This window comes from Heterodontus francisci, chromosome 32, assembly GCF_036365525.1.
Source record: "Heterodontus francisci isolate sHetFra1 chromosome 32, sHetFra1.hap1, whole genome shotgun sequence".
In the NCBI taxonomy this organism is placed as follows: domain Eukaryota; kingdom Metazoa; phylum Chordata; class Chondrichthyes; order Heterodontiformes; family Heterodontidae; genus Heterodontus; species Heterodontus francisci.
This window is the reverse complement of record NC_090402.1, coordinates 48,162,930-48,188,795: the sequence shown is the minus strand read 5'-3', so window position 1 is coordinate 48,188,795 and position 25,866 is coordinate 48,162,930. Positions and strand designations below refer to the sequence as shown.

The following is a 25,866-nucleotide window of genomic DNA, read 5'->3' as shown; positions in this document are numbered from 1 at the left end:
TAAATCGAAATAGAGCAAGAAAGAGAACTGGAAGAGAGCAGTGATCTCTAATGTCTTTTGGGGTTACTTGAGTTACAGGGCTAGTTGATGTGTTCAATGGCTAATTTTGCTGGATGTGTTCATTTTGCACTGTGAGCCACCCGGATGGGGAAATCTGCTTCACGCTCAGTGCTGTCACTTGCTCAGAAACTGATGCTCACTCGCTCCACCACTCCTTCCCAACCATCATAGGCAAGAAAACTGGCTGAAAGATGACAGAGTTCCAGCACCCCCGGCCACTAACCCAACTCTGTGATTGTACCTGTTGGACCATGCCCACCTGGTCTCTGATGCGTTGTGTGCTTGCTGTCCTTCTTCATCTGCAGTGCCCCAAATGCCACCTTCTGCATCTCCGCCTGCAAATACACAATTATACAGAGAATTTACAGCACAGCAACAGGCCACTGGGCACACCAGATCAATGCCAGTGTTTATATTTTCACAGGAACATTCCCCCATCTTACTTCATTTCACCCCTATCAGCTTATCTTTCTATTCCTTTCTCCCTCATGTCGTTATTAGCTTCCCCTTAAATGCATCTGTGTTATTTGCCTCAACTACACCCTGTGATAGCGAGTTCCACATTCTAACCACTCTCTGGGTAAAGAAATTTCTTCTGGGTAAGCAAGAGAAACTTGCTCTCAGATTAGACCGAGACACACCTCCAGATCGTAATGCAGAATGTTTACTAATAGGAGTTGCATCTAATTCCATTAAAATAAATCACGCAAGTTGCTCCAGCAATAACCTTTGACTCTTAGCTATCAATTCTTACCACGGTCGACGCTCTCCCCCTCCAGTATTCAACCCCTCCCCCTCTCTCCTGAAGGCACCCACTCAGGCCCACAAGCCCCAGCCACCCCATGGTGCCTTGCACAAGGCCCCTTATTTGTTTAAGAGCCTAGAAGGGAACACTGGCTATGCAACAACAACAAAAATGCGTATTTGTATAGCACGCAATGTAGTAAAACGTCCCAAGGCGTTAGGAGCATTATCAAACAAAACTCACCATACTCCAGCCTGATACACTTTTCAACCACATCAGCACACAGCAGAGGGGTCATTGGACAGCAATCAGGAGCTGGGACCATGGCTGATTTCCCCTTTTCTGCACTCCGTTGCTGTCAGCCTGCGGACACCGTCAGCCCTGGCTCAGTGGAAGCACTCACGCCCAAATGTGTGTTCAAGACCTGCTCCAGAGACTTGAGTACATAATCAAGGCTGACACTCCAGTGCAGTACTGAGGGGTGTGTTGCACTGTCAGAGGTGCCATCTTTCGATGAGACGTTAAACCAAGCATGTAAGTAACCGGGAAAAAGTTAGAGATGTAATCGGTTTTAAGCAAGTGTAAGGGGGCAGGGTGTGACAAAGAGCAAAAGGGAAGGTCTGTGTTGGGGTGGAGAGCAGGAAGAGATTAAATGGCGTTTTTCATCAACCTGAAACATTAACTCTGTTTCTCTCTCCACAGATACTGCCTGACTTGCTGTGTATTTCCAGCACTTTCTATTCTTATTATCTTTGTAAAAGGTTTCACTTTAAAGCCCTGCTTACACCCTCAGCCCTGTCCAACACGATCACGATAGGGAGTGACAACAGCTCAGCTACAAGGACAGCACCAACTGAGACTCACCTCAGAGAGAATCTGCCCAATGGTCTTGTTCTGATCCAGCTGCTGCCAGGCTTGGACCTGCTGGAGTTTACCATCCATTTCAGCCATGCTGTAAAACAGAGGCCAAGCTCAGGGTGACAGAGAGTTCATTGCTAGACACATCAACTAAATAACACTCTGAGCCTATTACATTTTGTTATCTCAAGTAACATCACCTCCAAGTGCTGCTCTGTAGCAGCCTGGAGGACCAAGCAATTGGGTCAACTAGCCTGTTTGTGCTGTAGATTCTATGGAAGACACTGAACGCAGCTATAGAGATGTCTTAAGGATGGAGGACGAAGAAAATCTCCCTCATTCCTTCTTCCAGCAGTGCTTTTGCTATGTCCTAAACCTTAGCGTATCTCTCCCCTTTCTGTTAAACCTGCTGGAATACTGCAGAGGTGGGAACTATCTATCCACCCCTTGCTCATCTCCTACCCAAAACTTCATTGCTGGGGTTTACTTGTGACTCACACAACAGGTGGAAACAGTTTCTCCAGTTCCCATACTATTGGACCCCTTTGTGATTTTAACCTGGTCTATGCCAGTGTTTATAATCCACAGGAGTCTCCTGCCACGAATTCCCTCTTACCACTTTGCCATCTGTATCCCTCTATTCCCTTCTCCCTTGTGACTCCCCTCAAACATGCTTCAACCACTTCAGTGACAGGGAGTCCCACATTCAGACTCCTCTCAATGGAAAGACATTCCTCCTAAATATTTTATTTGATCTGTTGGTGCCTATCTTATATTTACACCCCTTGTTCTGGACTCATCCACAAGCGGAAACAGTTTAACAAAATCCACCCCATTGAACGCCTCCAATCATTTTAAAGACTTTATCAGGTCTCCTCTTAATCTTTTCATCTCCAGCCTGCTCCATCTCTCTCGATGGTAGGTCATTGGTTGTCATTTTGTTTTTTCTTCTGTCACCTTTTCTTCCCACCTCCTCTGGAGGTGCTGATCCTTGAGGTTCTCAGGCCCCCGCCCCCAGACCCTGCCCCGTGCCAGCAGGGTATGTGCTAAGCAGCTTGGACCAGTCTGACCAGGAGGGGTCATGGGATGTGATCAGAAGTGGGAATATGGTGGATTTTTCAACCTCACCGGGATCCCCATTCCACCGGCACATGGACTGAGATGAGCTAATGAAGAACAGACATAGCAACAGGAGTGCAGCCATTCAACCCCTCCTGTTCCACCATTCAATTAGGTTATGGCTGATCTGTATGACCTCTATTTACCCACCTTGGTTCCATAACCCTTAATACTCGTGTAACAAAATGTTATCAATCTCAGTTTTGGAATTTTTCAATTAACTCCCAGCCTCAAGAGCTTTTTGGGGGAAAGAGAGTTTCAGATTTCCACTACCCTTCATGTAAAGTGCTTCTTGACATCACCCATAGAAAAGTTACAGGACAGAAAGAGGGCCATTCAGCCCATCGTGTCTGTGCCAGCTGAAAAAATTAGCCACTCGTTTCTAATCCCACCTTCCAGCACCTGGTCCCATAGCCTTGCAGGTTACAGCACTTCAGGTGTAGGTCCAGGTACCTGCCTCCACCACCGATCCAGGCAGTGAATTCCAGACACCCACCAACACCTGCATGAGAAAGCTTTTTCCTCATGTCCCCTCTAATCCTTCTACCAATCACCTTAAATCTGTGCCCCCTGGTAACTGACCTCTTTACTAGGGGAAATAGGACCTTCCTGTCCACTCTATCTAGGCCCATTATTTTGCACACCTCTATTAAGTCACCCCTCAGTTCTGATGAAGGGTCACTGACCAGAAACGTTAACTCTGCTTCTCTCTCCACAGATGCTGCCACTCCTGCTCAGTATTTCCAGCATTTCTTGTTGTTATTACTCATTAAAAGAACCCTGCCTACATCATCTGCATGCACGCATAAGTTACCTTGTAGGCCCTACTCTTTCTTTAGTTATCCCCTTGCTCTTAATGTACAGATAAAACATCTTTGGGTTTTCCTTGATTTTACCTGCCAATATTTTTCATGTCCTCTCTTTGCTTTCCTAATTTCCTTTATTACTTCACCCATGAATGACCTTTGCTCTAATTTTAAGGTTATGCCCTTGGTTCTCTCTTATTAGTGATCAAACTGAGGCTTTCCTGTTCCATATGGCCATTCAATTAACCTACAATTGCCAATGCTTTTTGGGAGTCACTGCGCCAGCCTCTTTAACATGTTCACCAGGCAATCACTCCATCACAAACAGCTTAGAGGTTGCTTTTACATTTAAGAGCAAGATGTGAAACCAATAAACAGCCCCATGGAGTTAACAGCAATGCTACCCCTGCCCCCACTCCCTCCCCTCGCTGGAAGCTGCTGTTTGTTCTGTACCTGGAGCTGGCCTCGTCCACCAGCTGACGTCGCCTTGTCACATAGACCATCTGCAGGATCTTGTTCATGGAGCTTTCGAGAGAGCATCTCCTGCATTGCAGCTGCAAGATATAAGAAGACAAAGGGGGTGCGAGAACTTTTATATAGCGTCCTTAATGCAATAAAATGCTTCACAGGAATGTAATCAAAAAAAACTGGACAAGTGAACCACATATATTAAGACAGATGATTGGTGAAAGAAGTAGGTTTTAAACAGTGTTTTTAAGGAGGATAGAGAGGTGGAGAGGTTTAGAGAGGAAATTCCAGAGATTAGAGCCTAGACAGCTGAAGACAGAGCAGCCAAACGAGGTGGGAGATACACAACAGGCCAGAGTTAGAGGAATACAGATACCCTGGACAGCTGTCAGGCTGGAGGTCATCATAGAAAGCAATGGCCGAGGCCATGGAAGGATTTGAACACCAGTTTGGGAACCAGGTGTCGATGTAAGTAAGTGAGCACGGGGTGGCTGAGTGAACAGAACTTGGTGCGAGTTAGAATGCGAGCAGCAGACAGCAGGGAGCGTCCAGAACACAACATGATGCTCGAGGCAGAAAGCAGTAAGGTGGCACACAAATTCACAATGCCACATATTGAAAGCTTGCAGTAACTCATTGCATCACCTGCTCCCTTTTCCAATCATGTCCTCCCACCTGGCCAGACTGGCTGAAAAGCCTTTGTCAGGGGCATCTTGTACCCTGCCTTGGTGGCAGGATGACAGTGCCTCATGGGTGGGCTTCTCTGCCAGGTGGCGGATGGTAGGATCTCTCGGACACACGCAGCAAGACTGTACTCCTGGATGAAATTGGACGAGGTTCACCATTAGTTATAAAAAGACCACCGGGACCCCCTTAATTCACACAACAGTTAGCTCAATTGACTAGATGGCGAGCGTGCGGTTCAGAATAATGCCAACGGCATGGATTCAATTCCCGCTCCTGTTGAGGTAAACTTGGGGACCTGCCTCTTTGCCCTGCCCCATTGGCAGAATGCAGATGTTAGTCTGCGATGCCGACACAACCCAAGCAGAAGAAACCAAAATATAAAATATGCCCACCACCTCCAGCTTTCTCCCACACTCAGCACCCAGCTGCCATACCCCTACCCTGCAATTGAGGGGTAAATATTGTCCAGGACCCCAGAGGGAGGTGAAGAACTCCCCTGCTCTTCTTGGAATAGTCCCCGTGGGTTCTTTTACATCCACCCGAGGGGGCAAACAGGGCCTCAGTTTAATGTTTCATCTGAGAGATGGCACCCCAGAGAGTGCAGGGCTCCCTCAGTACAGCACTGCAGTGTCAGCCTGGATTATCTGCTCAACTCTCTGGAGTGGGACTCAACCCCACCACCTTCTGACTTAGATGGGAGCACTGCGGCAAGCGCAACAGCTGCCCTCCCCACCCCAAGACATGGGGCCCAGCTGCCAGTTCGTCTTCTGCCCAGCAGCTCGACAGTGGAGAGAGCCGCAGCCGGGACTGCTCAAGGCTATCAGATCGTGCAGAGCAAAGAGATTTAAAAAAAAAAATTACGCGCACACAATTCGGGAATTCTAAATAAATGAGAGAAAATGTCAGGGTCGGAGGTTAAAGTGCACATTGCTGACCTGCCACCTCCTTCTCTCGCTAGCCTCTCGTTCTCCTCCTGTGAAATTGCCATCAGCTGGTCCATCCTCAGCCTGTTGGGAGATGGACAGAGGAAAGATTTACTACACCACATTGAGTGAAAGTCCCAGCTGACTGGCTGGGAGTTGTTTAACTCGATTAGCAATATTCTCCATTTCAAAGATTTTATCAACAAGCAATAAAATAAATCCCTCTTGATGGTGCCCACAACAGTAACAGACTCAACCCTGGGGAGTAGAAATACTGTCACAGGATGGGATAGGCAGCTCCTCATGGCTGATACACTGTCTAACACCAATGAGCTGAATTAACACTGCTCAGCAACACAGGGTCCTAACTACAAGTAGCATAGTACAGGATGCTGGGGTGAGAGGAGTTACTGAGTGATTGTGAGGGAGCTGGATTCACTTTGGTCAAGATACAGTCAGTGACACAGGGCGCTGGGGTGAGAGGAGTTACTGAGTGAGCGTGAGGGAGCTGGATCAACATCAGTTGAGGTACAATGAATAATACAGGTTGCTGTGGGGAGGGGTTACTGAGTGAGCGTGAGGGAGCTGGATCTACATCAGTTGAGGTACAATCAATAATACAGGTTGCTGTGGGGAGGGGTTACTGAGTGTGTGTGAGGGAGCTGGATCAACATCAGTGGAGATACAGTCAGCATCACAGGGCACGGGGGGGGGGGGGCGGGGGGGGGGTGTTAGAGTGACAGTGCGAGGTAGCTGGCCTCAATAGAGGTACAATCAGAATTACACGGTTGTGTGGGGAGGGGTTACTGAGTGACAGTGCGAGGGAGCTGGATTATATCAGTAGAGATACAGTCAGTTACACAGGGTGCTGGGAAGGAGAGGATACTGAGCGAGTGTTATGTACTGTCGTCACTCTTCAGACTGGCCCCTCAAAATCAGTCGACAGGGAAGTCTGGGCAGGATTTTACTCCCAGTCCAGGAGGTGAAAGGGCTGCACACTGATCACATCAACACTCCAAATCTACAATACCTTGCTTTTAAAAACATGTAACATGCTGAAAAATTAAATTTAGAACTAAGTGATTGTAGTACAGGAGCCATTCAGCCCATAATCTGTGTGTTGGCTCCAAAATCCAAAGCTAATCTCACTGCTCTGCTCTCTTCCCATCGCCTTGCGTCTTTCCTTGTTTCAAATATTTATCAATTTTTCCCTTATTAGATACAATAGTCTCTGCCCCAACCACTTGCTGTGGCAAAGCATTCCATGCTCCAACCACCTTTGGTATAAAGAAATTCCTCCTCATTGCTATCTTCATCCTTTGAGGATTTTAAACTGATGCCCCTCGTTACTGATTCCTCAGAAGAAACAGCTTTTACCCTTTCATCTATCAAAACTCTTTGGAATTTTAAATCCTTTCAAATTTCATTTTAGACTTCTGCACTCCAGAGGAAATAGTCTCAAATCTAGAGTTTCCTCATCCCTGGCACCATCCAGGGGAATCTACACTGTATGTTCTCTATGGTGTTAATGTTCCATTTTAGATAATGGGGCACTCAAACTGGTACATAACACTCTGACTGTGGCCTAACTATTGCCTGGTATATCACCACCTCTTGAACTCTCGGTCAGCGTTTTTAAAACCTAAAATGCTATGGGTCATTTTTATGACTTTCGCCACCTGCACTTTCAGGGAATGATGTATTCGAACCTCTGGGTTTTAGATTTCACAGTCCAAGCCCTGCTTAGTTCTCACCTCTCCTTTTCCAGCGATTCCAGCAGCATCGAGTTCTGCTTTCTTCTGAAAGAGAAGCAATTCTGTAAAATAAAAGCTTTAATTATGTCAAAGGGAGGATACTGAAGAGAAGGAGAGCTATCAGGTGCAAACACTCCTCCTACCCCTCAGATCTCCCAAAAAGACTATTTTTAAAAAATCTCTCCTTGATGGAGGGTAACATTCTTAATTTAAATCATTTTCACCTTCCATCAGCTCAGCCGAACCGTTCTAGTAAGGCTCAGCTGGGGTCAGGGGGTCAGGCCTATGCCAATCAGCAGTGAGTGGACTCTTCAATTAGCACTGCCTTTTAGAGGCCATCATGTCAAACACACTGGAAGATGCTCAGTACGAACAGGACTGTTGGACTCAGTCAGCCAAGGCTTAGCAGATGCACTCGCACCTCTGAGTCAGAAAAGCTTGTGGGTTCAAGTCCCACTCCATTGAGGCCAATGGCCATTGTCTTTGGTCCCCATCACAAATTCGGTTTGCTGTCCACCATTTCCATCCCTGACAATTGTCTTAAGTTGAGCAAGACTATCTGCAAACTTGCTGTTGTCTTTGACCACACCATCATCAAGACTTCCTACTTCCACCTCCGTACCAGTTCTCTGCCCGTCTCAGTTCATCTGCTGCTGAAACCCTTATCCGTGACTTTGCTACCTCTAGACTTAACTATTCCAAAATTCTCCTGGTCGGCCTCCCATCTTCCATAAACTTGTGCTCCTCCAAAACTCTGCTGCCCACATCTTAACTTGCTCCAAATCACATTCGCCCATCACCCCTGCGCTTACAGACCTTCACTGGCTCCCCATTTGACAATGTCTTAATTTGAAAGTCCTCAACCTTGTTTTCAAATCCCTCCATAGCTTTGCCCTTCCCTACCTCCGTAACCTCCTCCTGCACTCCAAGCCTTCGAGATCTCTGCACTCCTCCAAAGCTGGCCTTGTGTGCCTCCCCAATTTCAATCACTGCACTGGGGGCTGTGCTTTCAGTTGTCTGAGGCCTAAGCTCTGGAATTCCCTCCCTAACCCTCTCTGCCTCCCCACCTCTCCTCTTTTAAGATGCTCTTTAAACCTAACTCTGATCAAGCTTTGAGTCATCTAATCTGATTTCTCCTTCTGTTGTTCGGTGTCAAAAATGGTTTTATTGATACTGCTTTGTTAAGCGTCTTGGAATGTTTTACTACATTAAATGTGCTATATAAATGTAAATTGTTGTTGTTAATGACACTTCAGTGCAGTGCTGAGGGAGGGCTGCACCGTCAGAGGTGCCATCTTTCGAATGAGATGTTAAACCAAGGGCCTGTCTGCTCTCTCAGGTGGACATAAAAGATCCCATGGCACTATTCCAGGGAGAGAGAGGAGTTCTCCCAGAGTCCTGGTCAATATTTATCACTCAACTAACATCACTCAAACAGATTATCTGGTCATTTATCAATTGCTGTTTGTGGGAGCTTGCTATGCACAATTGGCTGTCACGTTTCCTACAATGGAACTGACATTACTTCAGAAGTATTTTATTGGCTGTGATATGCTTGGGTTGTCCTGAGTTTGTGAAAGGCACAATATAAATACACGTCTTTCTTCAATCTGTGGATAAAGGGTGTTGTAGATTGTAACTGCAGCAACGTACAAATTCCACTTCAATAGCAGTTCATAAGAAGTTCCCCCTCAATTGATCCTGGTCTTCAGGTGGATGTGAAACAAAACTCAAAGATAAGATGGGAAATGTACAGAGGAGAGCAGCAAGTGTGATCCCAGGCGAGTTGCAAGGAAAGGTAAGAGAGGCTCAACCTCTTCGTCCTAGACAGAAGGAAGAAATCTGGGTGGAGAATGAACCACATCATAAACACTACAGTCATGCAGTTACTTCAAAATAAAGTTAGGGAAGTTAGAGCACAGAACAAAGATGGAAATTAATGAACATTTGTTACCCACGTCATAGGAAGATAGGAGTAGGCCATTCAGTCCCTTGAGCCTGTTCTGCCATTCAATGTGATCATAGTTGATCTGGATCCTAATTCCATCCACCTGCTTTGACTCCATATCCCTCAATACCTTTGACTAGCATAAATCTATCTCAGATTTAAAATTATTAATTGGGCTAGCATCTACTGCTTTTTGTGGGAGCATACCACACTTCTACAACCCTCTGCATGAAGAAATGTTTCCTAACTTCTTGCCTGAATGGCGTGGCTCTGCTTTTAAGGTGATGTCCCTTTAACCTAGACTCTCCCAGCAGGGAGAGAATGTTTCTCTCTATCCACCGTATCAATTCCTGTCAAAATCCAAAGAACCTCGATCAAATCACCCCCTAACCTTCTACATTCCAGGTAATATATATGCCATGTTTATGCAACCTCTCCTAATAGTTTAACCCTTGGAACATTCTGGAGAATCCATCCAAGGTCAAAATATCTTTTATAAAGGTGTGGTGACTTGAACTCCAGATGTGACAAGGGCTTTGTATAGCTGTAGTAAAACCTCCTCCGCTTTATATTCAGCCCTCTAGTTATAAAGGCTAACATTCCAATAGCCTTTCTGATTATTTTCTGTACTTGACTACTACAATTTAGTGATGTGTGTACATGGACCCCTATCAGGGAAAACAACTATATATTTCGAAGAATGAAATTTGTTCAAGATAATCTACAAAGCAGTTATTCAAATGTCACCACACTGGAAGGATAATATTTGACAGGCTCCTCTCGAACCTTCAGATTAAGCAGCAAAAGACCATTTCAGGAATGAACAGCCAGGGTTATCAACAGGACAAGAGAGCTCCTTATCAACAGGAATTTCAAGTCCAGCCTATAAACTTCAGCTCCTACCAGAACCACTGATCAGTACTGGATTCAAACAGCCTGCACATTTATAGATACCTGACCCCTTGTGAACTGTCTCTCACAATCTGCAGCCGATAACCCACAGCTCAATGGTCACCCTGCCCGGATCTGTGTCTATTCAAAGAGTAATGATTAAAACAATAAAATAACAATGTCGGAAGGTTTGAATGAGGAGCGAGGACCCTAGTGTTAAGTGGCCCCACGACCCTCACAATTTGTTAGACAGTGGCGGTTTCTGTGCCTCCTGGAATCTCAGGCTCTGTGATATCTTCCATCCTGGCTGACCCTGTTGTATTTCTATTAATGTCAAAGCAACGAGCTACGTAATGAGAGCTTAGAGGGGCAAAGTCCAGTTACAGCCAAAATATGCTGGGGGGAATAGTGGGGGGTGGCAGAAGACTTCCCAGGCATTCAGTGACCCACATGAGTCAGTGCTTAACTGCAGTGGCGCAGATGACGACTCTGTGGCTCAGTGGTATCATTCTGACCTCTGAGTTAAACGGTTGTACGTTCAAGTCCCACTCCAGAAACCTGAGCCCACAACAACAACAACTTGTATTTATATGGTGCCTTTAACATAATAAAATGACCCAAGGCACATCACAGGAGCATTATAAAGCAAATTTGACATTGAGCCACGAGATATTAGGTCAAAAGGGTAGATTGTAAGGAGCATCTTAAAGGAGGAAAGCGAGGTAGAAGGCAAAGAGGTTTAGGGAGGGAATTCCACAGCTTACGCAGGTAGGCAGAGCCACCACTGGTGGAGCAATTAAAATCAGGGATGCTCACAATCTAAGTGGGCACTTCAGCACTGAGGGAGTGCAGCACTGTCAGAGGTGCTGTCTTTTGAATGAGATATTAAACCAAGGCCCCATCTGCCCTCTCAGGTGGATGTAAAAGATCCCATGGCATTAATTCAAAGAGAAGCAGAGGAGTTCCCCTGAAGCACCAAAGAGAATGTAGGGGTGGGTAAAGAAAGGATTAAAATGAACTTGATATTTTTCAAAGCCTCTTAACAACTGCTGAGGTCCATTAGCATGTGAAAACAAAGAGAGAGTGGTTGAACGTTTGGGGTTGGGATTCGCACTGGTTCTGACAAAAGCTCTTCCCAAACATGAACATGATATCTCTCTTCCAGAAGTTGGCAGACACTTTGCTATTTTCTATTCTTTTTTGTCAGATTTTTAGTTTTGCCCTTTTAAAAACCAGAAAAAGAAGTATCCCGAGTAAACCCCACAACCACCCAGTAACCTCCTGTCCTACTTATTAACCCGCACTGTTACACTCATGCAAAGTGCAGCGATTGAAAAGGCAGAACTCATCCTGAAGAGTTATAAGAATGGACCTTTCTGTTAAAAACTGGACAATGTGCTAAAACATTGCCACCAAAAGTTAAAAGACCTGGCTTTGTATATTCAAACTGTCTGGAAAAGACAAAAGAATACATTCGAAACGAAGAAGTGTCAATTACACCCATCCTGAACCAACAAGAGACATTTTTGAATGGGCTCTTCTGAAACAAAGAAGATGTCAAGTATTTACATTCTGGGCTACTGTGGGTCACCACAGAGAGGGATATCCACATCTCCAAACAGAGGCAAGATGTAAGACCATTTTGACTTTAAAAGTAGCTCCCTGGGAAGAGATGGAATAAGAATCAGGACAAACATCACAAAAGCCTGTCCAGCTGAAAGCTGGGAGAAAAAACAGCAAGCCAGAGAAGTGTTCTGCTGCAAATGCTACATTTTCAACTTGTGCAGCAGCAAAATGGAAGTGATCCTATGTCTTCAAACTGAACTTTCAACCAAGAGAGAAATCTCCAAACACCTCAGGCCTGAAACCAAAGAGAACTTGACCTCTGAGAGAATTCAACACGTTTACTGTGAACCCCGACACCCTACCTCACTTAAAAACCACTTACCCCTTTCCCTCTCTATCTCATGTGTGTGTGTATGCATGCATGCACCCGAATGAGTGAGTGGATGCAGTTGCAACAATTCCGGGATAAGGTATATTGCTCAACAAATAATTAATCTTCAGTATTAAAATCCACTACGAAACGCATCTTCCCTCCCTTCCCCGTCAGCATTCCGAAGGGATCGCTCCCTCCGCGACACCCTGGTCCACTCCTCCATTACCCCCACCACCTCGTCCCCATCCCATGGCACCTTCCCCTGCAATTGCAGGAGGTGTAATACCTGCCCATTTACCTCCTCTCTCCTCACTATCCCAGACCCCAAACACTCCTTTCAGGTGAAGCAGCGATTTACTTGTACTTCTTTCAATGTAGTATACTGTATTCGCTGCTCACAATGTGGTCTCCTCTACATTGGGGAGACCAAGCGCAGACTGGGTGACGGTTTTGCGGGACACCTCCGCTTGGTCTGCAAGCAGGACTCTGAGCTTCCGGTTGCTTGCCATTTCAACATTCCCCCCTGCTCTCATCTCTGTCCTGGGATTGCTGCAGTGTTCCAGTGAAGATCAACGCAAGCTCGAGGAACAGCATCTCATCTACCTATTAGGCACACTACAGCCTGCTGGACTGAACATTGAGTTCAATAATTTCAGAGCATGACAGCCCCCCATTTTACTTTCATTTTTAGTTGTTTTTCTTTTTTCTTCTTTTTTTCTTTTTTACATTTTTTACAACCTTTTTTTTTTGCATTTATTTCATTTCATCTTAGTTTGTTCAGTTTGCTTACCCACCGTTTTTTTCCATGTTTGTACTTGCTGCTGTTCAATATTCAGTCCGTTAACACCTATTCTGTACTAATGCTTCATCTTTCAACACACCATTAACATATTGTTTGCCTTTGCTCCATGACCTTTTGGTCAGCTATGTGGCCTTGTCCAATCTGCACCTTCTCCTTTGTTACCTCTTGCCCCACCCCCACCTCACTTGCTTATAACCGGTGACATTTTTAATATTTGTCAGTTCCGAAGAAGGGTCACTGACCCGAAACGTTAACTCTGCTTCTCTTTCCACAGATGCTGCCAGACCTGCTGAGTGATTCCAGCATTTCTTGTTTTTATTTAAGAAAACCCGTTGCTGTCTGTTTATTTGACAAATAAAACACAAAGGGGTTAAATTCTAATAACAAAAAGCACTTGCTGCAGTCAGGTGAGTACCACCCACACCACTCGGCCGTAACAGCACTAACACTTCTAGACTTTTTACAGTGAAGACGTGACGTCCCAGTGTGCATTACATCTGACAATGAAGACACAGCAATGCGCTCAGAGTCAGTCTGGCACTAATCTTCACACGGTCAAGTGCAGCAGCCATTGCTCAGCAGGTGCAGCATTTATCCTTTGTCAGAGATCATATGAGTCAAAACCAGGCACATCGCAACCACCCTGCCCTCACCTCTCGCTGTCCTCCAGCAAACTGTGGATGAGATTTGTGGCTCCGTGCTCTCCTCTCTTCAGCTCCTCCTGCAGCCGCTGACGCTCCACCTCCAGATACCGCTGCTGGTCTCGGAGACCCTGATCCAGCTTCCCCTGCTCCTGCGGTACATGAGATGAGGATCAGGCACAGAAAAAAATGTGACACAGAGCCGAGAGAAACATAGACACACAAACAAGAAACGCTGGAAATACTCTGGCAGCATCTGTGGAGAGAGAAGCAGAGTTAACATTTCAGGTCAGTGACCCTTCATCAGAAGAGAAACACAGAGCAGGAATAGTGAGTCAGCACTTATATTCCGGAGTCTGAAAGTGAATATGACAATGCCTGGCCTGGCAAGCAGAAGCCAGCAGCCAAGGGCGCCAAGAGAGTCGGGAGTAAAGTCACAGCTCATGGCAGCAAGAGGCAGAGGAAGTAGAGCTTTTCCAACTACAAGGGGGATGAAGCAGGTTCACTCCGACACTGGCATCTCCTCAAAGGTCATGAACATCATGTCCTCCTTTGTCAATGATATTTTTGCACACATTGCATGTGAAGCTTCTCGCCTGATCCACTGCAACAAGCACTCGGCTATCAACTCCCAAGAGATCCAGATTGCCACTCTCCTGAAGCTGCCCAGGGGATCTGGTCAAATGCTCCATGTTGGAAGGCTCAAGGGCTGTGACCATGTATAGCAGCTAGAAGTAAAACTCCACAATGTACTGGAAAAAAAATAAGTTGGACAGTTGCACTCAATGTTCAGCTTTCCCTTTAACCAAAGCCACAGTGTCAGTTAACCATTGATGATTTTCCACAGCTGGATGCTGCAGCACTACCCGATGAGCAGAGAGTTCTCCCGGTGTCCCGGCCAACAATCCTCCCTCAACCAACTCCCAAACACGTCACCCATCTTATTTGGACATTGCTGGCCTTGACGTTAATGTACTTTCTGACATAACAAGTTACTTCAAATCGAGGTGCAATTCATTGCGCAGGAGGGCCAGTAACCAGAGGACACAGATTAAGACAACTGGCAAAAGGATCAGAGGGGAGATGAGGAGATATATTTTTACACAGTGAGTTATGATGACCTGGAATGCGCTGCCTGAAAGGGCAGTGGAAACAGATTTAACAGTAACTTTCAAACGAGGAATTGGATAAATACTTGAGAAATTTGCAGGGCTACGAGGGAAGAGCAGGGGAGTGGGATAATTTGGATAGCTCTTTCAAAGAGTTGGCACAGGCACGATGGGCCGAATGGCTTCCTTCTGTGCTACAAAGTTTTATGATATCCTTCATACCTGGAAGAATAATGAAACATTTTTCAATTTCTAATAGCCAAATTATAGTCTATTATCTAGATGGCACAGGGTACAAAGCGAGACTTCAGTAACAATTCTCTGACATGCCGAGAGCTACAGTTACAGAACGCCAACTACCAGTGATACAGAGGGGAGGCAGGGAGTCTCAGAGAGATGCACAAAATTATTCAGAAACAGGTGAGATTTTAGACTGCCATGCACCAAGAGTACACGGGGAAAGGAGTAACCCAAGTGAGTTAGGCTGGGCTGGGCCAGGATACATCTGATCTGCCCCTGCAACCAGAACACAACAAGCAATATCAGCCAGCACTGATCCTTGAGATCCTGCACCAAGTTACAAATTAACACACGTTATATTTTGTTTTATGCAGGCAGTGACTCTGACCACCATTTTGTCCTTTGTCCACTTGTTTCCCTGGTTTACCTGCTTCACCGTCATCAGGACTTGCTCCTTGTGACTGTTGTTCTGCAGGATGAGCTGCGTCCTCTCCCGCTGCTCCTCGTTCAATTGCCTCTCAAACGCCAGCTTCTCCTGCTGCTTCTGCTCCTGGGAAAGGGAGACACAGTGGGGTGAAGTGCAGCATTACAAGCTTGTGTTGGTGCTGTCTTGGCACGTGGCGCCGCAGCAGCACTGTGTCACAGCGATGGGCACATCACAGTTGGCACTGGCTGGGTCAGGTACGGTGTGGCAACAACTCAACCAACCCGCCTTCTCTGACAGGCTGAGCTGTTAAATGCACTGTTGAGCTGCAGAAACCAGAAAGAGTCCGAGTTCAATCTGGATTTAACTGGAGCACTGTATTAGAAATGGCTGCAGCAGGTTGCCTTTTAACAGGGGAAAGGAAGAGGGTGGGGTGGGGGAGATTGAGGAGTGGGAAAATCACCCAGGTCTCCCTCCCCGTTCCAATCACTTTCCAGCAACCCCTGATAGAAAGTACACAGGGGTAGGCGTCAAGTGACTTGTGATTCCCTGTACTGAAGCCCCACCTCATAATTAGGCTCAAACAAGAAGGGCGACTCAGGAAAGGTATTGAAGCGTGATTGGTATTTGTGGAACAGCTTTAGAATTAGAACATTAGAATTAGAATTAGAACATTACAGCGCAGTACAGGCCCTTCGGCCCTCGATGTTGCGCCAACCTGTGAAACCATCTGACCTACACTATTCCATTTTCATCCATATGTCTATCCAATGACCACTTAAATGCCCTTAAAGTTGGCGAGTCTACTACTGTTGCAGGCAGGGCGTTCCACGCCCCTACTACTCTCTGAGTAAAGAAACTACCTCCGACATCTGTCCTATATCTATCACCCCTCAACTTAAAGCTATGTCCCCTCGTGTTTGCCATCACCATCCGAGGAAAAAGACTCTCACTATCCACCCTATCTAACCCTCTGATTATCTTATATGTCTCTATTAAGTCACCTCTCCTCCTCCTTCTCTCCAACGAAAACAACCTCAAGTCCCTCAGCCTTTCCTCGTAAGACCTTCCCTCCATACCAGGCAACATCCTAGTAAATCTCCTCTGCACCCTTTCCATAGCTTCCACATCCTTCCTATAATGCGGTGACCAGAACTGCACGCAATACTCCAGGTGCGGTCTCACCAGAGTTTTGTACAGCTGCAGCATGACCTCGTGGCTCCGAAACTCGATCCCCCTACTAATAAAAGCTAACACACCATATGCCTTCTTAACAGCCCTATTAACCTGGGTAGCAACCTTCAGGAATTTATGTACCTGGACACCAAGATCTCTCTGTTCATCTACACTACCAAGAATCTTCCCATTAGCCCAGTACTCTGCATTCCTGTTACTCCTTCCAAGGTGAATCACCTCACACTTTTCCACATTAAACTCCATTTGCCATCTCTCAGCCCAGCTCTGCAACCTATCTATGTCCCTCTGTACCCTACAACATCCTTCGGCACTATCCACAACTCCACCGACCTTAGTGTCATCCGCAAATTTACTAACCCACCCTTCTACACCCTCTTCCAGGTCATTTATAAAAATGACAAACAGCAGTGGCCCCAAAACAGATCCTTGCGGTACACCACTAGTAACTAAACTCCAGGATGAACATTTGCCATCAACCACCACCCTCTGTCTTCTTTCAGCTAGCCAATTTCTGATCCAAAGCTCTAAATCACCTTCAACCCCATACTTCCGTATTTTCTGCAATAGCCTACCATGGGGAACCTTATCAAACGCCTTACTGAAATCCATATACACCACATCCACTGCTTTACCCTCATCCACCTGTTTGGTCACCTTCTCGAAAAACTCAATAAGGTTTGTGAGGCACGACCCACCCGTCACAAAACCGTGCTGACTATCGCTAATGAACTTATTCTTTTCAAGATGATTATAAATCCTGTCTCTTATAACCTTTTCCAACATTTTACCCACAACCGAAGTAAGGCTCACAGGTCTATAATTACCAGGGCTGTCTCTACTCCCCTTCTTGAACAAGGGGACAACATTTGCTATCCTCTAGTCTTCCGGCACTATTCCTGTCGACAATGACGACATAAAGATCAAGGACAAAGCTCAGGAGAGGGAGATTATCAGGAGAAAAACTCCTGTTTGGAGAAGAATCCAATCATTCTTTTCTTCAGCAAATCAAACACCACAGAAAGCCAATGTGTCCTTAGAGGAGTGCATGGGACGTCGTTGAGCAGAGCATTGCTCAAATAATATTGGCTTGCATCAGACCCTTCTATAAATAAACCCCAGTTAAAACAGCCACTTACAGACCACAGACCATCCTGTTGTGCAATTCTCCGAACTCAGGACACCACTGACCAGCTACGACTGCGTTGAGACTGGGCCGGACCGTGTTATGACCGGGACGTGACTGGGTGCGACCGCGCTGTGACTGGCACGGGACCGTTTAGCAGTCACTGTGTGATTGTACATTCCCATAAACTGGATTTCATTCTGTTTCACTAATATGTTTCTGCTGAAGTGAAAGACAGTGACCCGAAAAGCCTGAATGAAACAAGGTTTTTTTTTTCCTTTTAACAAAATGTAAACAGGGAAATAAGCAGTCAGCAAGTCAGAGCAAGAAACAGGCTGGCCATTAGAGGAATTATGCGGAATGTCTTTGGGAAAATACCTCTAGCTTTCTTATTCAAATGAATGGTTAAGTCTTGAAGTAACAGCAGAAAATTAGAACCAAACAAGGCTTGATTATGTCTGCCTGCTGTTTATTCAGGTAACCTCTCACCCAAACTTCTTTATTTATCTTTTGCTTCTGGATAAACTGCCAAAGTGAAAAGCCCAAAAACTTAATGGAGAGCATGACTGCTTAATGTTAGATTAAATATATGTTGCAAGAATGGTGTCACGAGCCAAGAAGCAATTATGAGTCTGAGCAAGAACCAGGCTGACCATTAGAGGAACTGTGGGGAATGCCTTTGAGAGGCACCAGAGGAGCAGGGCATCGATTCCACCACAATGTCACATTTTGACAAGTGTGATACGTTCTGATACAAATTGCTCCACCATCTTGAAAGTATGGCACAGAAACAAATGGGTTTGCCATATAAAGAGCAGATGAACAATCTAATGGGCGATAATATAAGCAATGTTACACTGGGTTTTAGAATATGCATTACCAGTTTGGAAGGTTTTGGTACATTAGAACTCGGGGTGAGAGTGGGAAAAGCATATTGCCCTTTGGAATTCTGTACCATGAGTGGAATTGGGAAATAATTTGAACAATGGGAATTCTGTGCAATGGGTGTGAATGGGAAAGGGTTGGACCCAATGGAATTCTGTGCTCTGGGATGGGAATAGGAAAAGGGTTTTGCCCAATGGAATATTGTACCACGGTTGGGATTGGGAAGGGTTTGGACAATTGCAATTCAATACAATGGGATTGAGTGGAAGAGAGTTAGTGCATTGCTTTCAATACTGGATTCAAGATGGACAATTAGCGAGGATCCATTCAGATTTATTTAAAAATAATAATCAATCCAACTACACAGAGAAACAGCTATGTGCACTTTCTTACCTTCCTCTTTTCGTAGTCCATGAATTTGTTCTGTAATGAAATAAAACTCCTGTTAATACAGCACCTGCAAACAGTCACTTCAAGCACCTGCCTTTGTACATGCATCATCCACCTCACCTGCCACTGACTGACTTTAAAAGTCTTGCTCGAGTGCGCAGCATCATAGACAGCAGATTAAATGTTTTTGGAGGGAGGGGGAAGACAGAAGAAAAAAGGGTGCCAAAGCTTCCAGAATGACGCAATGCTGGACAATCAATGAGCACCATGAAGGGTAGCTGTGGGCCCATCACACTCCAGCTTCCAATAAGCATAAGGAAGTGTGGGGTCAGGACGTCGAGGTCCGTCTGCTATCCCTTCACAATGAAGCAGGGATGCTAGTTAACACTTACTCAGATATGCACAGTGCAGGTACACTAACGTGAACACACAATAGAGAAGGAGCGAATTCTGACGGCTGAATTACACAGAATGCACAACACAGAAATGCACTGACGTCTGCCTCTACCAAGCAGAGGCCAAACACCAACTCTCTGACATCTCCTCCTACCTCCCCCGGACCACGATTCCACCACCAAACATCAAGCCACTATTTCAGAGAGTGTCACTGACCTCATCTCCTCTGGAGATCTTCCTTCATGACCTCTGATCCTGCTTCTACCTCCTTCCCAAGATTCACAAAAAGTTCCACTCCAAGACTAGAGCACAAAAATCAAGATGGACACTCCAGTGCAGCAGAGGGTGCACTGCACTGTCAGAGGTTCCACCTTACAGATAAGATGTTAAACTGAGGCCCCGCCTGCCTGCTTGGGTGGATGTAAAAGATCCCATGCACCATTTCAAGAAGGGCAGGAGAGTTATCCACGGTGTCCAGGCCAACATTTATTCTTCAATCAATATCACAAACACAGATTATCTGGTCATTATCATATTGCTGTTTGTGAGACCTTATTGTGTGTGAATTGGCTGCCATGTTTCTCACATTGCAACAGTTAAAGCACTTCATAAGTAGTCCATCTTTCTTGTTTCCCTTCAACATCTGTGACTCTTCCAATGCCCTGTCACTTTAAAAATTCCAGTTTCCTGGCCCTGTCTCCTTTTCACCATGTAGGCCCAATCTCTCTGCACCTCCATCCTGTACCAGGCTGGTCTGAGGGCTCTCCACTTCTTCCTTGAACAAAGGCCCACCAAGTCCTCATTTACCACTACCCTCCTCCGCCTGGTTGAACTTGTTCTCACATGAACAACTTCTTCAACTCCACTCACTTCCCCCAAATAAAAGGTCTTGCTATTGGAACCTGCATGGGCCCTAGCAGGTGGGATATGTGGAACATTCTTACAATCCTACTCAGGCCCCCTCCCTCACCTCCTTTTTCCAGTACATTGATGACTGCATCAAAGCCATTTCCTGCTCTCGCCCCGAATTGGAAAATTAAATCAACTTTGTTTCCAATTTCCACCCTTCTCTCACCTGCATATGGTGCACTTCCAACTCTTCCCTTTCTCAACTTCTCTGTCTCTATTTCTGGGGATAGGCTATCAACCAATATTCACTATCAGCCCACTGACTCCCACAGCTACCTTGACTACACTTCCTCACACCCCTCTTCCTGTAAGAACTCTACTCCATTCTCCCAGTTTCTGTATCGCATCTGCTCTGATGATGCATCCTTCCATACAAGTACTTTGGATATGTCTTTCTTTTTCCTCAACCAAGGAATCTCCCCAACCATGGTTGACTGGAACCTTGACCGTGTCCATTCCATTTCACACAATTCTTCTCTCCCTCCCCTCCCTCCCAGAACCATGATAGGGTTCCCCTTGTGCTCAACTTCCACCCAGCAGACTCGGTATTCAATGGACCTTCCTCCGCCACCTCCAGTGTGATGCCACCACCAAACACTTCATCCCCTCAACCCCCCTTTCAGCACTCCAAAGGGACCATTCCCTCCGTGATACCCTGGTCCACACCTCAATCACCCCCTTCCCAAGGCAACTTTCCATGCAAGCGCAGGAGATGTCCTTTTACCTCCTCCCTTCTCAACGTCCAGGGCCCCAAACACTCCTTCCAGGTGAAACATTGATTTATATGTACTTCTTTCAATTTAGTATCCTGTACTCGTTGCTCACAATGCGGTCTCCTCTACACTCCCATTCAGTCCGCAAGTGTGACCCCAAGCTTCCAGTCACCCTTCATTTTAATTTCCACCGTGCTCCCACTCTGACATTTCTGTCGTTGGCCTCCTGCAGCCTTCTAATTAAGCTCAATGTAATTTTGTGGAACAGCCGGCGCAGACACGATGGGCTGAATGGCCTCCTTCTGTGCCGTAACGTTTCTATGACTCTATGATTCTGTGAGCAGCTCATCTTTCATTTAGGCACTTTACAACCTTCCGGACTCAATACTGAGTTCAACAATTTTAGATTGTAATCTCTGTCCCCATTTTGTTTCTATTTTCTTTGCTGGTTTTATTTTTTTCTCTCATTAGTCTTTTTTTCGCTTTCAGATAGCAGCTCCTTAGCATTCTGCCGTTCAGACTCCTCTGGACACATCTTTTGTTTCTTTACTTGTCCCATTACCACTCCCTTTGCCTTTGTACCACGAAACCTTTTTAGTTTTAGTTTAGTTTAGTTTAGAGATACAGCACTGAAACAGGCCCTTCGGCCCACCGAGTCTGTGCCAACCATCAACCACCCATTTATATACTAATCCTACACTAATTCCATATTCCTACCACATCCCCACCTGTCCTTATATTTCCCTACCACCTACCTATACTAGGGACAATTTTATAATGGCCAATTTGTCATTTAACCCCTCTGTCTTCCAACCTAACTCAGACCTTCCCTTTTGTTCTTTTCCCACCCTCTGCCCTTTCATTTACTTAAAACCAATTACAGTTCTAACTTTTCCCAGTTCTGATGAAGGTCATCAACCTGAAACGTTATCTCTGTTTCTCTCTCCACAGATGCTGCCTGACCTGCTCAGTATTTCCAGTATTTTCTGTTTTTATTTCAGATTTCAGGCATTGCAGTATATTGCTTTAGCTTTGACGCAGCAGAGACCATTCAGTCCAATAGATCTATGTTGACGCTTATGCTCTATGTGAGCCTGCTCTGCTCTCACCCTATCAAGATATCATTTTATTCCTTTCTCCCTCATATACTTAGCTAGCTTTCCCATGAATCATGGGAATAGGCCATTCAGTCTATCATGCCTGTGGTGGTTTTTGAAAGAGCTATTCAATTCGTCCCATTCCCCTGCTCTTGCCTCACAGCCCTGCACATTTTCCCCTTCAAGCATTTATGCAGTTCCCTTTTGATATCGACTCTGCTTTCACCATTTTTTCAGGCAGTGCATTCTAGACGCATCTTTCTTTAAAAAAAATTCATTCATGGGATGTGGCCGTCTCTGCCAATGCCAGCATTTATTGTCCATGAGCTGGTGGTGGTGAACCACCTTCTTGAACTGTTGCAGTTCATCTGGTGTAGGTACACCAACAGTGCTGTGAGGAAGGGAGTTCCAGGATTCTGTCCCAGCAACAGTGAAGGAATTGCGATATAGTTCCAAGTCAGGATGGTGTGACACTTGGAGGGGAACTTGCAGGTGGGGATGTTCCCATACATCTGCTGCCCTTGTCCTTCTCGGTGGTAAAGCTTTGGAAGGTGCTGTCGAAAGAGCCTTGATGCGTTGCTGCAGTGCATCTTGTAGATGGTACACACTGCTGCCACTGTGCGCCGGTGGTGGAGGGAGTGAATGTTGAAGGTGTTGGATGGGGTGCCGATCAAGCGGGCTGCTTTGTCCTGAAAGGTGACAAGCTTCTTGATTGGAGCTGCACTCATCGCTGCTATTCACTTGAACTACTCCATGTGGCAGCAAGTTTCACATTCTAGCTACTCTCTGGGTAAACAACCTTCTCTTGAATTCCTTATTGGATTTATTAGTGATCATCAAATATTCATGTTTTGGATTAGTTTACAAAGACAAAGGTGGGGTTATGCTGCAGCCAAGTTGCACTTACATTCATGGTGCTTATGTTTAGTTTAGAGATACAGCACTGAAACAGGCCCTTCAGCCCACCGAGTCTGTGCTGACCATCAACCACCCATTTATACTAATCCTTCAGTAATCCCATATTCCTACCAAACATCCCCACCTGTCCCTATATTTCCCTGCCACCTACCTATACTAGTGGCAATTTATAATGGCCAATTTACCTACCAACCTGCAAGTCTTTTGGCTTGTGGGAGGAAACCGGAGCACCCGGCGAAAACCCACGCAGACACAGGGAGAACTTGCAAACTCCACACAGGCAGTACCCAGAATTGAACCCGGGTCGCTGGAGCTGTGAGGCTGCGGTGCTAACCACTGCGCCACTGTGCCGCCCCAATATAACAGGAGGTAAACATTTCCAGCCTTGATGACTTAAGCTGTGATTAATTATGTATAAATGTTAAATTACATTAGATATTAGAAACTAGGAAACAGTGGCACTAAAATATCTGGGCTCAAATTTCACATGTGAAAGGACTGACTGGATCAGATTTCATGACGACCTTGTTCTTCTTTCTCAATAGCAGAGATAGAAGTAATTGGGAGTTCCGTAACCTCAGGCCACAGAACCAGAAGTACAGCTTTGAGTATGGTATTTGCTCCACTCTCACTTAATCCACTGAACAGTTTCGTTCTGGCCTGGAACTGTTTGTTTTTATTTATTCATTCATGGGATGTGGGCGTCACTGGCCAGGCCAGCATTTATTGCCCATCCCCAATTGTCCTTGAGAAGGTGGTGGTGAGATGCCTTCTTGAACCGCTGCAGTCTATTTGGGGTAGGTACACCCACAGTGCTGTTAGGAAAGAAGTTCCAGGATTTTGACCCAGCAACAGTGAAGGAACGGCGATATAGTTCCAAGTCAGGATGGTGTGTGACTTGGAGGGGAACTTGCAGGTGGTAGTGTTCCCATGTATTTGCTGCCCTTGTCCTTCTACTTGGTAGAGGTCACGGGTTTGGAAGGTGCCGTCGAAGGAGCCTTGGTGCATTGCTGCAGTGCATCTTGTAGATGGTACACACTGCTGCCACTGTGCGTCAGTGGTGGAGGGAGTGAATGTTTGTGGATGGGGTGCCAATCAAGTGGGCTGCTTTGTCCTGGATGGTGTCAAGCTTCTTGAGTGTTGTTGGAGCTGCACCCATCCAGGCAAGTGGAGAGTATTCCATCACACTCCTGACTTGTGCCTTGTAGATGGTGGACAGGCTTTGGGGAGTCAGGAGGTGAGTTATTCGCCGCAAGATTCCTAGCCTCTGACCTGCTCTTGTAGCCACGGTATTTATATGGCTACTCCAGTTCAGTTTCTGGTCAATGGTAGCCCCTAGGATGTTGATAGAGGGATTCAGCGATGATAATGCCATTGAATGTCAAGGGGAGATGGTTATATTCTCTCTTGTTGGAGATGGTCATTGCCTGGCACTTGTGTGGCGCGAATGTTACTTGCCACTTATCAGCCCAAGCTTCGATATTGTCCAGGTCTTGCTGCATTTCTAAACGGACTGCTTCAGTATCTGAGGAGTCACAAATGGTGCTGAACATTGCACAATCAGCGAACATCCCCACTTCTGACCTTATGATTGAAGGAAGGTCATTGATGAAGCAGCTGAAGATGGTTGGGCCTAGGACACTACCCTGAGGAACTCCTGCAGTGATGTCCTGGAGCTCAGATGATTAACCTCCAACAACCACAACCATCTTCCTTTGCACTAGGTATGACTCCAGCCAGCGGAGGGTTTTCCCCTGATTCCCAATGACCTCAGTTTTGCTAGGGCTCCTTGATGTCAAGGGCAGTCACTCTCACCTCACCTTTTGAGTTCAGCTCTTTTGTCCATGTTTGAACCAAGGCTGTAATGAGGTCAGGAGCTGAGTGGCGGAACCCAAACTGAATAGGTTATTGCTAAGCAAGTGCCGCTTGATGGCAGTGTTGATGACACCTTCCATCACTTTACTGATGATTGAGGGTAGACTGATGGGGCAGTAATTGGACAGGTTGGTCTTGTCCTGTTTTTTGTGTACAGGCCATACCTGGGCAATTTTCCACATTGCCGGGTAGATGCCAGTGTTGTAGCTGTACTGGAACAGCTTGGCTAGGGGCGCGGCAAGTTCTGGAGCACAGGTCTTCAGTACTGTTGCCGGAATATTGTCAGGGCCCATAGCTTTTGCAGTATCCAGTGCCTTCAGTCGTTTCTTGATATCACGCGGAGTGAATCGAATTGGCTGAAGTTTGGCATCTGTGATGCTGGGGACTTCAGGAGGAGGCCGAGATGGATCATCAACTTGGCACTTCTGACTGAAGATTGTTGCAAATGCTTCAGCCTTATCTTTCACACTGATGTGCTGGGCGCCCCCATCATTGAGGATGGGGATATTTGTGGAGCCACCTCCTCCAGTTATTTGTTTAATTATCCACCACCATTCACGGCTGGATGTGGCAGGATTGCAGAGCTTGGATCTGATCCGTTAGTTATGGGATCACTTAGCTCTGTCTATTGCATGCTGCTTACGTAGTTTGGCACACAGATAGTCCTGTGTTGTAGCTTCACCAGGCTGACACCTCATTTGGAGGTAAGCCAGGTGCTGCTCCTGGCATGCCCTCCTGCACTCTTCATTGAACCAGGGTTGGTCTCCTGGCTTGATGGTAATGGTAGAGTGGGGAATATGCCGGGCCATGAGGTTACAGATTGTGGCTGAGTAAAATTCTGCTGCTGCTGATGGCCCACAGCGCCTCATGGATGCCCAGTTTTGCATTGCTAGATCTGTTCGAAATCTATCCCATTTAACACGGTGATTGTGCCACACAACACCATGGA

At 46.0% G+C, this 25,866-nt stretch overlaps 1 protein-coding gene across 1 annotated transcript in view; it reads right to left on the bottom strand.

The window, feature by feature from the left end:
- lrsam1 (leucine rich repeat and sterile alpha motif containing 1) overlaps positions 1 to 25,866 on the bottom strand; it is a 108,196-nt gene that overhangs the window by 53,867 nt on the left and 28,463 nt on the right. The window contains 11 exon segments of the mRNA XM_068012749.1: positions 320 to 337; positions 339 to 395; positions 1,670 to 1,757; positions 4,042 to 4,118; positions 4,120 to 4,142; positions 5,679 to 5,697; positions 5,699 to 5,750; positions 7,421 to 7,465; positions 13,654 to 13,793; positions 15,418 to 15,540; positions 19,013 to 19,042. Of these exon segments, the coding sequence (XP_067868850.1) occupies positions 320 to 337; positions 339 to 395; positions 1,670 to 1,757; positions 4,042 to 4,118; positions 4,120 to 4,142; positions 5,679 to 5,697; positions 5,699 to 5,750; positions 7,421 to 7,465; positions 13,654 to 13,793; positions 15,418 to 15,540; positions 19,013 to 19,042 (672 nt within the window).